Here is a 15,130-nt window from a genome sequence, read left to right as displayed (position 1 = left end):
GGGCATGAGAGACAGATAGTGCTCACTTAAGTCACTTACTTAAGGACACCGTTGAAGTCTTCCAGAGAAATTCAAGAACATCTTAGAAGACAAAAGCCCTTTTTGCATCTTACACAAATCATTCATGGTTTTAAAATGCTTAAAATAACTTTCCCTTTATAGATATTGTTACCAAAACTGTATTTATCATTTTCTACTCTAGAATGGGTTTTGCTCTTATATCTTCAGTCCCAAAAGGTTTTAATTAATTTCTGATTCTTACATTCCCGTGCGATGAAGCACAGTTCAGTTCAGATTTTCAAGGTTGCTATTCATTCTCTTCATATAAAAATGTATTTAGAATTACTTTTAACATTAAGAAAAATGCCCTATTTTCTCTAACTTCTTTTTACCATTGAAAAGTCAATATATTGTTATTCTTTGTGGGAGTTGTTGGTAGAAAGATGAATCTTGAATGTTACAAACCTCCATCACCAACTCTTCATATGTGAATTAAAATCTAAGTAGAAAAGATGCTAGTATTCAAAGTCTATTATGTACCCTTGATAAAAAGCTAAAGAGAAGCACTACTCTTAAAATTGAACATGATAAAAAGGAAAATAGTTTTAAAAAAAAGTCTTCTGTCACCTTGCTTTCCCTCAATCAACCCTTTACACAAGGGTTTGGTGGCTCGGTGGTAAAGCATCCACCTGCAATGCAGGAGACGTGGGTTTGATCCCTGGACCAAGAAGATCCCCTGGAGAAGAAAATGGCAACCCACTCCAGTTTTATTGCCAGGGAAATCCCATGGACAGAGGAGCCTGGCAGGCTATAGTCCATGGGGTCCAAAAGAGTTGGATAGTACTTGGCAACTAAACAACAAACAATTTGTCAAATATAAGCCCTACATCATATATAACCTGCATCAGAATTACCTGGATGCCTTTTAGAAATGAAGATTCCTTGACCATAACCCAAATCTACTTATTTGACACCTTCTGGAATCAGGGCTCATGTTTTCCAGGCAATTCTCAAGTATCAATATATTCAAGCTTGAGAACCACAGCTTTCTCTGGGACACAAATGGGTGGCAAACTCAGAGTAGATAGTAGATGCTTCACCTTTCCATAACCCAGATCCCTCTATATGTTAAAAACATATAAATACACATATAAGCTAATTTATTTTCCCAAGAATAACAAACACAAGTGAAGGCTAGATCCCCAACCTTTCCTCTAAATGACCAGGAATGCTTTTGCCCATAAATCAACAATTAGTATCAAGTGGTACAAAAAGTAGTTTTGGTTAGGTCACACAATGTGATGGATTCGTGAAGTATAATTTAAGACTTATCAGGAAGAAGAGTATATGCTTTATGTTGGTGTTGAGATGCATTGTTTATTGGTTAAAAAAAATTCATAAACACGAAATTCAAAGAGAACAGTACATTAAACATATAAGCAGAATTATCAAAGATGTGATTATACAAATTTTACTGGCAACACTGGAAAAGTTTATTTAGCATTCTCAAAAAATATGAACGAAAATATTAGAAGCAACTACTATCTAGCGTCAAATTAAACAAATCAGAATACCTAAAAAGTTTGATAACTCTAAGTGAATAGATAACTTTATTCTTTTGGGAAAAAAATAAAAGACATTATTAACGAAAACAAAGCAACAATTGTAATGGTGTGGAGCAGGCACCAGATATCGCAGCCCCGCTCAGCCACTGGTCAGCACCACAGTGGACTCTCCCCCTCTTCTGTATAAAAGGAACCCAAATTCAGGTTAAGTTTTTTTGTGTATGTGTATATAAACTTTTTATTTTTTATTGGGGTGGTGGTGGTGTAGCCCTCATAATCAACAGAAGAGTCCGAAACTGTACTTGTACAGTACTTGGGTGTAACCTCAAAAATGACAGAATGATTTCAGTTCATTTCCAAGGCAAGCCATTCAACATCACAGTAATCCAAGTCTATGCCTCTACCACCGATGCCAAAGAAGCTTATCAGTTCTATGAAGACCTAGAAGATCTCCTAAAACTAACACTGAAAAGAGATGTTCTATTCATCATTGGAGATTGGAATGCAAAAGAAGAAAAGTCAAGATATACCTGGAGTAACAGTCAAGTTTGGCCTTGGAAAACAAAATGAAGCAGGGCAAAGGCTAACTGAATTCTGCCAAGAGAATGTACTAGTCATAGCATATACCCTTTTTCAACAAATCAAGAGACTACTTTACACATGGACATCACCAAATGGTCAATACTGAAATCAAATTCATTACATTCTTTGTAGTCGAAGATGGAGAAGCTGAATACAGAAGCTGAATACAGTCAGCAAAAATAAGACCTGGAGCTGACTGTGGCTCAGATCATCAGCTTCTCATAGAAGATTCTCTGGTGGCTCAGATGGTAAAGAATCCGCCTGCAATGTGGGAGACCTGGGTTCCATCCCTGGATTGGGAAGATCCCCTGGAGGAGGGCATGGCAACCCACTCTAGTATTCTTGCCTGGAGAATCCCCGTGGACAGAGTCCACAGGGTCGCCAAGAGTCGTACACAACTGAGCGACAAAGCACAGCACAAAGAAAACCGGGAAAAACACTTGGCCAGTCAGGTATGACTTAAATCAAATCCCACATGAATTCGCAGTAGAGGTAATGAATAGATTCAAGGGACTAGATCTAGTTAAAAGAGTGCCTGAAGAACTAAGGACAGAAGTCCACATATTGTATAGGAGGTGGCGAACAAAACCATTCCGAAGAAAAAGAAAAGTAAGAAGGCAAAATGGTATCTGAGGAGACTTTACAAATAGTGGAAGAACGAAGAAAAGCAAGGGAGAGAGGGAAAAGTACATCCAATTAAATGCAGAGTTCCAAAGAATAGCTAGGAGAGACAAGAAGACCTTCTTCAATGAACAGTGCTTAATAATAGAAGAAAACAACAAAAGGGGAAAGACTAGAGATCTCTTTAGGAAAAGTGGAAACAACAAGGGAACATTCCACCCAAAGACGGGCACAATAAAGGATAAAAATGGTAGAGACCTAATAGACTCTGAAGAGATCAAGAAGAGATGGAAAGAATACATGGAAGAACTGTATAAAAAAGATCTTAATGAACCAGATTATTACAATGGTGTGGTTAGTGACCCAGAGCCAGACATTCTGGAGCGCAAAGTCAAGAGGGCCTTAAGAAGCACTGCTGCTAATAAAGTTAGTGGATGTGATGAAATTCCAGCAGAACTATTCAAATCCCTAAAGGATGATGCCATGAGGTTTTGCATTCATTATGTCAGCAATTTGTCACCCTGTTTATTTAACTTATATGCAGAGTACATCATGCAAAATGCTGGGCTAGATGAAGCACAAGCTAGAATCAAAGTTGTCGGGAGGAATATCAATAACCTCAGATATGCAGATGACACCACCCTTACGGCAGAAAGTGAAGAAGAACTTAAGAGCCTCCTGATGAAAGTGAAAGAGGATAGTGAAAAAGCTGGCTTAAAACTCAACATTCAAATAAATGAAGATCATGGCATCCAATCATTTCATGGCAAATAGATGGGGAAACAATGGAAACAGCGATGCTTTATTTTCTTGGGATCCAAAATCACTGCAGATGTTGACTGCAGCCATGAAATTAAAGGACACTTCTCCTTGGAAGAAAAGCTATGACAAACCTAGATAGCATATTAAAAAGCAGAGACATTACTTTGCTGACAAAGGTTCATCTAGTCAAAGCTATGGTTTTTCCAGTACTCACATATGGATGTGAGGGTTGGACCATAAAGGCTGAGCACCGAAGAATTGATGCTTTTGAACTGTAGTGTTGGAGAAGACTCTTGACAGTCCCTTAGACTGGAAGATCAAACCAGTCAATCCTAAAGGAAATCAGTCCTCAATATTCATTGGAAGGACTGATGCTGAAGCTGAAACTCTTAATACTTTGGCCACCTGATGCGAAGAGCTGACTCATTAGAAAAGACCCTGATAATGGGAAAGAATGAAGGCAGGAGGAGAAGGGGATGACAGGATGAGATGGTTGGATGGCATCACTGACTTAATGGACATAGTTTGAGCAAGTCCCAGAAGATGGGGAAGGAAAGGAAAACCTGGCATATAGCAGTCCATGGGGTCCCAAAGAGTCAGACATAACTGAGCAACTAAACAATGTCAGCAAATCTGGAAGACCCAGCAGTATCCACAGGACTAGAAAAGGTCAATTCTCATCCCAAGAAGGGTAGTACAAAAAATGTGCTAACCATCGAACAATTGTGCTGATCTCCCATACTAATAAGGCCATGCTTAAAATCCTACATGCTAGGCTTCAGCATTATGTGAACCAAGAACTTCCAGATGTCCAAACTGGGTTTAGAAAAGGAAAAAGAACTGAAGATCAAATTGCTAACCTTAACTGGATTATAGAGAAAGTAAGGGAATTTCAGAAAAACATCTATTTCTGTTTCATCAACTACACCAAAGTCTTTGACTGTATGGATCATGACAAACTGTGGAAAACTCTTAGATGGGAATACCAGACCATCTCACCTGTCTCCTGAGAAACTTGAATGCGGGTCAAAAAGCAACAGTTAGAATCCTGTATGGAACAACTGATTGGTTCAAGATCATGAAAGGAGTATGACAGGGCTGTCTGCTGTCACCCTGTTTGTTTAACCTACACGCTGAGTACATCATGAGAAATGCCAGGCTGGATGAGTTATAAGTTGCAATCAAGATAGGTGGGAGAAACATCAACAACCTCAGATATGCAGATGATACCACTCTAATGGCAGAAAGTTTAGAGGAACTAAAGAGCTTCTTGATGAGGGTGAAGGAGAGTAAAAGAGCCAGCTTAAGACTAACTATTAAAAAACCTAAGATCATGGCACCTGGCCCCATTACTACATGGCAAATAGAAGGGGAAATGGTGGAAATAGTGACAGATTTTCTCTTCTTGGGTTCCAAAATCACTGCAGATGGAGACTGCAGCCATGAAATCAGAAGACAATTGCTTCTGGACAGTTAAATGATGACAAACCTAGATGGTATGTTGAAAAGCAGAGACATTACTCTGCTGACAAAGGTCCGTATAGTCAAGGCTATGGTCTTTCCAGTGGTCATGTACAGTTGTTGAGAGCTGGAATGTAAAGAGGGCAGAACGCCAAAGAATTGATGCCCTCAAACTGTGGTGCTGGAGAGGACTCCTGAAAGTCCCTTGGACGCAAGGAGATCAAACCAATCTTAAGATTAACTCTGAATATTCACTGGAAGGACTGATGCTGAAGTTCCAGTATTTTGGTCATCTGATGTGAACAGATGACTCACTGGAAGTCCCTGATGCTGGGAAAGATTGAGGGCAGAAGAGGGAGTCAGAGGATGAGATGGCTGGACAGCATCAGTAATGCAATGAACATGAACTTGGGCACACTCAGGGAGATGGTGAGGGAAAGGGAGGTCTGGCATGCTGCAGTCTATAGGCATAAAGTCAGACACGACTAGGTGACTGAACAACAACCACCTTTTTATTTTGTATTGGGGTGGTGGTGGTTTAGTTGGTAAGATGTGTCCTACTCTTTTGTGACGCCATGGGCTGTAGCCTGCCAGGCTCCCCTGTCCATAGGATTTCCCAGGCAGTACTGAAGTGGGTTGCCATTTGCTTCTCCAGGGGATCTTCCCAATTCAGGGGTGAAACCCTTATCTCCTGCATTTGCAGGTGGATTCTCTACAGCTGAGCTGCCAGGGAAACCTGGCATAGTGGGCACAGCGGATTAACAACATTGTGATAGCTTCAGGTGGACAGCAAAGGGACTCAGCCATATGTATACATGTATCCATTCTCCGCCAATTCCCCTCCCATTCAGGATGCCACATAACACTAAGCAGAGTTCCATGTGCTATATAGGTTTTTGTTGGTTGGTTATCCATTTTAAACACAGCAGTGTGTACTTGTCCATCCCAGACTCCTTATCTATTCATTCCCCCTGGCAAACTGTTAAGTTCCTTCTCTAAACTTGTGAGTTTGTTTCTGTTTTCTAAGTAAGTTCATTTGTATCATTTCTTTTTAGAGTCCACATATAAGGGGTGTCATGCAATATTTCTCCTTCTGTCTGACTTACTTCACTCAGTATGATAATCTCTAGGTACACGCATGTTGTTGCAAATGGCATTACTTCACTTTTTAAAGACTGAGTAATATTCTATTGTATATGTACCAAGGTTTTTTTTTTTTTTTTTTTGAAATGCTAGTCTGCCATCTTTTCAGTCTACTAGCTTTACAATTAAAGTGGTCCTTGTTCCAACAACTGTTTTCCCGATTTACTGGCCTGCTGTGCAGAGGGCAAAATGAAATTGAGCTTGGTAACACATAAATTTAAAATAAATTATTTAAACAAATAATTATTTAAATTCATTTAAATATTTACTTGAATTTAAATAAATTTTCCTAAATTTTAAATAGACTTCATTACTAAATACATGATAATAGATTTAAAAGAATTTAGAGCATAGGCTAGTTAAGAAAGCATGCTCTAAATTCAATCTACTTGGCTATTTTTTCTCTTCACTGCCTCTGTCTTCTACTTGTGTGATTCTGGACACAGCTTAACCTTAGTTTTGTCATCTATAAAATAAATGAGTACCTACCTCACAGGGTAGCAGCTGGGAGAATTAAAAGGGCAATCTATGTAAAGCACTTTGAACAGTGCCTGGCACATAGTAGGTGCTCAACAAGGGTTATTATTATTCATTCTAATCTCATCCTTCAGGCTCAAACAACCATAGTCAAGAAGTACCAACGCTTTTTTCCAAAGGTACAGAACTATTCAACCTGTAAGTAATACTCTCCAAAATCAAAGCTCTCACAACTATAAAGTTAGTTCTATTATTTAGTATAAAACTTGGAAATATGGTAACTCCATTCCCCACTATACTAATGAAACACTGCTCCTATTCAATAGGATCTGAAAGAAAAAATAAAGGTAATGATGTGTAAAAGGATATTCAGGGATCTTCAATGTGGTAGGCTGCCTTGAGGACGGCCTCTAAAACTCCAAAATTTCAGTATTCTCACTGGATAACCTTCTGCCGGTTGAGTGTGGGCTGGACATACTGACTCATTTCCAAGAATAAAACAGGGCAGTGGTCTGCTACTGCCAAGATTGGGTTACAAAATGACAGAGCTGTAGGCAGAGATGCCATCTCTCTCTCTGTGTGACCCCCCACATCAAAGAGCTGGATGAAGTTTAGAATTTAATCCTCGTTAGGTTGAACCTTTGAGCTGACTGCACCCCAGCCCAAACCAGGACAACAAACTTGTACTGGATAAGAGCACCCACTTAAACTGTACCCAGATTCCTGATCAACAGAACATGTGAGAGAATAACCGTTTGTTGTTTTAAGCCACTTAATTTGGGGGTATTCTGCTATGCACAAACTAAGGTGCTCAGTTTTTTTCAGTCTATAGATTCACTACTCAAAGTTTCAGTACCATTCTGACAAAATTACTGATCATTATTAGGCAGTATTAGATGATCAGTTTGACAACAAACCAAAACCTGCATCTGCCTCTCATCCCAAACACGCAACGATTATTCATGTGATTTAAACAGCCCCCGACTCACGCTTCTCAATAGAAGCAGCTTTAAGCCGCAACTGGTTTCCACTATTTTAAGTATTCTCCCGCAAATAGTCTGCAAGGCTGGTTGCTTTTCAATGTTCAGATTTCAGCTAAAATATCACCTTATTAAAGGCCTTTCCGGACTAGCCATCCGGATAGAGCCACTGCCTACCTCACTACCAATCACATTTTCCTCTTACTGTCTCCAATAACTTCTCCTCCCAATACGTTGTGTTTATTCAGTAGTTTGTGTATTGCCTCCGCCCGCACTACAACACTCTCCATGAAACTTGTTCGCGGCTCCCGTCAGCCCTTTGTCTGGTACACGACAAAGACTCTGTAAGTAACACTGGTATCTGTGGACGAAAAAGGCATGGAAAGCAAAAACTCAGGCCAAGGAAGATGATCTGGAGAAGTGGAGCGGTCAGCTAAGTCCCATCAGGCGAAACCAACCAGCCCTGCCTCGAAAGCCTGAAAACTACAAGAGACCAGAACTACAGGAAAACTACAGAAATGAAAACACAGAGATTGGTTTTGACACGCAAAACACTGCAGGGGGCCCCGGCGGGGAGAATGGAGTGAGCGAACTGACCAGACCTCGTGGGAACGGTGAGGATCAGGGAGGGGACGGGAGGGACGACCTTGAGAGTACATTACCCGAGTCGCCCCCCGGCACCGAGGGGGGCAGCGTGAGGGTGAACACGGCGGCCACAGCGGCGAACACGGCGACGCCGCCGCGGAGGCCCCCAGCGCGCCGCGCCCCCGCTCGGGCTGCCCGCCCCCCCAGCCGGGCCCCCGCCGTCGCCATGGAGACCCATGGGCCAGAGGGGACCAAGGAAGGAGGACGCGGCGGGCCCCAGGAGTCGGGGCGCCCGGAGCCCACAGGGCGAGAGGCGAGCTCGGCACTAGGCGGCCGCGGCGGCTTCCGGGTCGGGCCGGGTGGGACCGGACCGCACCTTTCTGCGCCGGCGCGGGGGCAGAAAACGCGGGGTCTCGCGGGAGCCAGGCCCGGGCAGCCGTCAGACTGCTCGGGGATTTCAGAATTATAGTGTGCTTTCCACTAGCGCATCACAAGGGACAGCCTTCTCTTAACAGAGGAAGCCTGGGCCGCCGTCTCTATGGCCTCCCCCACTTCCTGGCCACTTGGTCGGGTCTGACAGAGACGGGAGCCGGGTCGCCAAGCGGACTGGAGGAAGGGTAGCGACTTCCCCCTGAGGTGTGGGGTGGAACTGCACGAGGGGCCCCAGCCCGCCAGCCCGCAGTGTGCGCCTTAGGAAGTCAGCAAACACCGAAATCACGTGTTTACAGCGAGTAATTATATGGCCGTGTGCTAACTGTTAAATCGCCGAGTTATTTTCAGAGAGATTAAAGAAAGCTAATTGGTCTTTTTTCCCCCCTTATAGCATGAGGAAAACTTGGGAGATGAGCTGAAAAACTTGTTTCTGAGGTAGTAGAAATAATTTATATCATGATAAAATTGTCTCCAACATTGATGAGGAGGAGTGTTTCTGTGAAGCTTTGACTACGCGGTGGAAAATGAGATGAAGTCACTGCATTTTCCAGTTGGCTGCAACACCAAAAAGAATGGGGACTCTTGGTAAGGTCTTTAAGCTTACTTTATACAGTATTGTAGCAACTATTTTGGAGTGGGAGGGGAGGTGGGATACCTCCCTGGAATGCATCTCAAAAGACACTGAAGATCAGTGATGGTCTAAAACGTGTTATAAGCAAGCTGACAGGAACACAGCGTCTCAAACGTAGAGTGACTTAACACACCTGTGTAGACTGGCACACATGGCGCCAGCATTACCTTGGTCTTTCTCAGGTACTCCGTAAGGCTTTCTCTGCAGGATTTCGAGTCCCTGGGGAACCGGTAGGCAGCTTCTAAAATGCTCCCCATAATCTGACTTCCCGTATTCACTCCCTTATGTAAATCCTCTACCCTTGAGTGTGGGCAGAACCTAGTGACTCACTTCTAGCAATAGGCTAAGACAAAAGTGATGGAGGTCACTTTGGAGATGAGGTTTTTAAAAGACTGACTTTTCATCTTTTTTGCACTCCCCACCATGGGCATCACCTTGCTGCCCTCCCACTTATTCACTCTGATGAAGTGGCTTCACCAGCTTGTGAGCTATCTTATGGAGCCATCCACATGGCAGGGAACTCCTCTGCACCCTGAAATTGTTTCTCCTATCAGCGATAGCACACTTCTTTGACTTTCCTTTTACCCCTGGCCTCTCTGCCCGGTATTGCTTCTATCAAGCCCTCCACATAATAAGAGTACACCAGGCCTTGGTTATAGACTTTTCTTTCTCTTTCTCCCTTCTTTCCCAAGATAATCTTATTGAGACTTTAAATAGTAACTCTAGGCTGATAAAGGGCTTCCCCAGTGGCTCAGCAGTTAAAGAATCTACCTGCAATGCAGGAGACGTGAGTTGATCCCTGGGTGGGGAAGATCCCCTGGAGAAAGAAATGGCAATTCACTCCAGTATTCTTGCCTGGGAAATCCCATGGACAGAGTATCCTAGCAGGCTCCAGTCCATGGGGTCACAAAAGAGTCAGACATGATTTAGCAATTGACTATCAATAATCAGGTCCTACTATAGTTAGATTTGATGACCTGGAGGTACTTGAACCTTGAAAGTTCCACAGGTCAGTGTCAGGAGGTTAATAGATATGGAAACAAAGGAACAGTGAATAAGAAGTGAGAAAATGGAAAAGGGAAAATAGAATATATTTGCAAGAAATTTGGCAGTGAAGGGAAAGAGAGAAGTAGTGCAGGAAGACACAGGGATTGAAGTGTCACATGAGTTTTTGGTAATCCAGGGGAGCATTTGGAGAGAAATAGTGAGGAACAAAAGATGTACAGGAGGCTGGAGGGGATGGAACCAAGGAGGGAAGAAGAGTAGGGATGAAAACAGGAAATGTTAAGAATTGTTTACGAAAGAGAGATAGTGAGGTGGACCTTATCCTGCAGCAGACTAATAAAATACAGGAGTATTTTTACCTGTTATGTATGTTCTGCTCCATTCCACATTGCATTAGAGACAGCTACTACTGTAAAACAGAAAAATATGTGTATCAGGATCCAACCAGAGAAGAACTAGAGGGAGATACGTATTATGGAATTTATTGCAGGGAGTTGTCTCACGTGATTGTGGGGGCTGGCTAGGCAAGTCTGAAATCCATGGAGAAAGCCAGGCCTTCCTGGCATTGTGGTCTGCATCCACATCTATGGACATTCAAGGGCTCCACATTCTATCTGGGCAGAGAGGATGCTCCAGCTCTTCCCCTGTGTTCCACTGATACCTCCCTGGATAGGAGAAGGGGTAGGAGTGCCTCATGACTGCTCCCCTGCAGCTTCCTCTGACACTACAGTGAGGAGGGGGCAGGCCAGGGATCTCCTTTAGGTCCTGTCTGACACCACCGCAGCAGGGAGAAGAGGGGCAGCTCGTTACTGCTGGATGGGGCAGAAGGCTGGTCTCCCCATGTTAACATCACTGGTGCCATGGATGGAAGTTTTGGCTCTCTTCTTGGCCTTTTTTGACATCACCCTGGTGGGTGTGTTGGGGCATCTGGAAAGGGTAGAAGTCTCTGTTCCCCACTCAGCCTTTGCTGGAGCAACTGGAGGTGGGGAGGCCACAGTTTTTTCTTTGGTTTCTAGTTACATAGAGAGTTACTTTCTAAATGTATCTGTATTACCTTTTCCTTGTTCTTTGACCAGAGAGAGAGAGAAGGTTTTTGTGGGGTGGAGGCTTTTTTTGTCTGTCCTATTGGAGTCTCACTTTTCTAGCACCCAATCTCAGCTACGTGAAGCAAAGAGACACCCAAGGATCTGACCACCATGTTCTTTAGGTTTCAAGATTCCTGTCTGGTCTACCTTATCCTCTCCACCTTTTGGGCACTATTTCATCCTTTTTAATAGCTGAGTAATATTCCATTGTATTCATGTACATCACAGATTTTTTATTCATTTATCTGTCAGTGGTCACTTAAGTTGCTTCCATGTCTTGGCTGTTGTAAATAATGCTGCTATGAACGTTGAGGTGCAGATATCTTTTCGAGTTAGAGTTTTCAACTTTTCCAGATATATGCCCAGGAGTGGGACTGCTGGATCATCTGGTAGCTCCATTTTTAGTTTTTTTTAAAGAACTTCTATACTGGTCTCCATAGTCGCTATACCAACTTACATTCCCACCAACAGTGCAGGAGGGCTCCCTCTTCTCCCCACCCTCACCAGCAATTTTACAGTATTGATTTATTCAGGCTTTGCTGAGTCTGTATTGCTGCACAGGCTTTCCTCCAGTTGCAGCCAGCAGGGTCTACTCTGTAGTTGTGGTGGGCAGACTTCTCATTTCTGTGGTTTCTTTTGCTGCAGAGCCCACGCTCTAGGATGCACAGGCTTCAGTCGTTGTGGCACGTGGGCTCAGTAGTTGGGGCTCCTGGCTCTAGAGCACAGGCTCAGTAGTTGAGACTTAGACTTAGTTGCTCTGCAGCATATGGGATCTGCTTGTATCAGGAATCGAACCCGTGTCTCCTGCATTAGCAGGTAGATTTTTTTTTTTTTTTTTTTTTTTTTTTTACCATTGAGCCACTAGGGAAGCCCCCTCTCCAGCATTTATTATTTGTAGACATTTTGATGATGGTCATTCCAAAGATCCCACTCCAGTATTCTTTCCTAGAAAACCCCATAGACAGAGGACCCTGATGGGCTACAGTCCAAAAAGTTGGATACAACTAAGCATGGAGGCAGGCATTCCAAAGATATTTAGTATCTCTAGAGTACTAGTCACAACTGAAGCAACTTAGCAGCAGAGTACTAGTGATGAAGGAATTTGGTGTAACGTTTTAGAGGGCAGTATAGGTACATATATCAACAATCTGTGAGATACTCATATAATTAGACCTAGAATTGTGAGTAAATATATGAAAATGTGTCCAACTTTATTAGTAACCAGAGAAATGTAAATTAAAGTCACAGTGGAATACTATACACTTACTAGGTTAGGAAAAATGAAAGTCTAACTGTATATGATATTGGCACGTGTGTAGAACAATGGAAATGTTAGCAGGAATGCAAAATAGTGCAACCACTCCGTAAAGCAAGCATTTCTATGAAGTCAAAGATATACAGATCATACAGCCAAGCAGTTCTACTCTAGGTTTGTACCTGTTTGTGGTAATATTGTTCATGTGTGCATGCGTGTGTGCTAAATTGCTTCAGTCATGTCTTTACTCTTGCGGCCCTACAGACTGTAACCTGCCAGGCTCCACTGTCCATGGGATTCTCCAGCAAGAATACTGGAGTGGGTAGCCATTTCCTTCTCCAGGGGATCTTCCCAACCCAGGGATTGAACCTGTGTCTCCTACATTGCAGGAGGATTCTTTACCATCTGAGTCACCAGGGAAGCTCCAATATTGTTCATGAGAGCTCCCAAATAGGAACAGCCTCAGACACTCATTAACACTGGAATAGAGAAATAAGTCCTGGTATATTTATACAAAGAAATACTGTATAACAAAGAATGAACAAACTACAGCTAGCTACCATGGAATAATATGGATGACTCCTGGAGCTTCCCTAGTGGTCCAGTGGTCTGAGCTCCCAATGCAGGGGCCTGGGTTCATTCCCCAGTCAGGGAACTAGATCCCACATGCCACAAATAAAGATCCTACATCCCACAACTAAGACCTGGCACAGTCAAATAATGAAATATTTTCAAAAATATCGATGACTCCCCCCCCAAAAATTGAGCAAAAGGAGCAGGTGATAAAACAATACACACAGAATGACTCTATCTATTTAAAGTTGAAAGATAAATCGTTTAGAGATATATCCATAGAATTTTAAACTGTAAAGAAAATAAAAGTCATCATCTCAGATGTTGGGTAATTACCTCTAGAGGTGAGCGGGGGCTTTGATGGGAAAGGGTACATGGGGGCTTCATGTGGCCCACTGATCTAACGTTAAAACCCCTCAGTTTACAGATAAGCAGATGCCAGAGAGGTTAACCATCTCACCTTGAGCCACACAGCTGGTTGATGGTAGAAGTGGAACTGGGCTTTAATCCAATGTTCTTTCCACATTACCCTACCTTCCTGTCACTATATTGAATGGGTAAAATGCTATAAAGAAAGCTGAGCACTGAAGAATTGATGCTTTTGAACTGTGGTGTTGGAGAAGACTCTTGAGAGTCCCTTGGACTGCAAGGAGATCCAACCAGTCAATCCTAAAGGAAATCAGTCCTGAATAGTCATTGGAAGGACTGATGCTGAAGCTCCAATACTTTGGCCACCTGCGGTGAAGAACTGACTCATTGGAAAAGACCCTGATGCCGGGAAAGATTGAAGCCAGCAGGAGAAGGGGACAACAGAGGATGAGATGGTTCAATGGCATCACCGACTCAATGGACATGCGTTTGAGCAAACTCTGGGAGTTGGTGAAGGACAGGGAAGCCTGATGTGCTACAGTCCATGGGGTCCCAAAGAGTCAGACATGACTGAGTGACTGAACTGAACTGACGTCTTGGGCAAATCATGGTCCCAGAGCTTGAATATGTGGTTGTGTGGGTGGTGGGGTTATGTTGGAAGGACTGGATTTATCCTATCAGTGACTTCAGCTGTTGCGGCGGGGGGGGGGGTGGGGTGGGGTGGGATGCAGGGGGGGCGGGGGCGGGTGGTGGTGGTGGTGGTGGTAGGAATCCAAGCAGTGGGAAGAATGATGGGCTTCCAGTGGAGGAGGGACCTTCGGACAGAGGAGGAGCTGAGATGTATATCTGTGGCCACAGATTCATAGGAGCACATCGTGAAACCCCTCAGCAAGGAGTGTGAAAGTGATGGAAGAGTCCAGGGTGAATTTGAGGGAGATTCCTTTAATCAGGGTGAGAAAACAGGCTCATTAAAGAAAGACCAACAGTGGCCAGTTTTCTAAGGTAGTCTTTCTTAAACCTGGCTGATCATCAGAAACATTTGGCAGTGCTTTAAAAAAGATGTAAATTTCTGGGCTAACTCCTGGAGGTTTTAATTAGTGATTCCAGGTAGGTCTTGGGTATCTGTACATTTTCAAACCTTCCCAGGTGAACCTGTTGATTAGCTTGGTCTGGGGCCCACGGATCTAAAGTTACAACCCCTCAGTTTATAGATAAGGAAGCAGACTCTAGGGAGGTTAAGTGTCTCACCTACCTGAGCCACACAGCTGGTTGATGGTAGAAGTGGAACTGGGCTTTAATTCAATGTTCTTTCCACAATACTCTACCTTCCTGTCACTATATTGAATGGGTAAAATGCTTCTGGGGGGAAAACTCTGAAATATAAGGTGTTTTGGTATGCAGTTATAAAATAGTGTTCATTGTTTTAAACTGCAAATAACCATAGTTATGCACAATAAAGTCAATGAACAATCTCTTCACAACTTCATAGTGTTCTGACTCCAAGTGGAATGTGAGCAGCTCAGAAGTTGGAACCATATATTTTCAAATTTTTATTTCATCAGTGTCTCCCATGTTAAATAATTACAATGAGTTTTAAATAACTA

The 15,130-nt window shown here is 43.0% G+C and overlaps 1 protein-coding gene and 1 long non-coding RNA gene across 4 annotated transcripts in view; one reads left to right on the top strand and one right to left on the bottom strand.

Annotated features, from left to right (window-relative positions):
• The window catches only part of TMEM260 (transmembrane protein 260), a 70,066-nt gene extending 61,637 nt beyond the window's left edge, over positions 1 to 8,429 (bottom strand). The window contains 2 exon segments of the mRNA XM_065940233.1: positions 8,254 to 8,380; positions 8,382 to 8,429. Coding sequence (XP_065796305.1) covers positions 8,254 to 8,380; positions 8,382 to 8,414 — 160 coding nt within the window. The 5' untranslated portion in view covers positions 8,415 to 8,429.
• LOC136171550 (uncharacterized) lies at positions 6,050 to 14,215 on the top strand. Of its 3 annotated transcripts, none has more exons than XR_010663892.1 (3): positions 6,050 to 8,205; positions 9,000 to 9,193; positions 13,585 to 14,215. It is a non-coding gene; the product is annotated as an uncharacterized lncRNA (long non-coding RNA). The 3 variants fall into 3 exon arrangements; XR_010663891.1 differs by having other exon boundaries at positions 13,578 to 14,215; XR_010663890.1 differs by having other exon boundaries at positions 9,000 to 9,198.
• Positions 14,216 to 15,130: the final 915 nt, after the last annotated feature.

Source organism: Muntiacus reevesi, chromosome 7, assembly GCF_963930625.1.
Source record: "Muntiacus reevesi chromosome 7, mMunRee1.1, whole genome shotgun sequence".
Lineage (NCBI taxonomy): Eukaryota > Metazoa > Chordata > Mammalia > Artiodactyla > Cervidae > Muntiacus > Muntiacus reevesi.
This window is presented reverse-complemented; position numbering and strand designations above follow the sequence as displayed.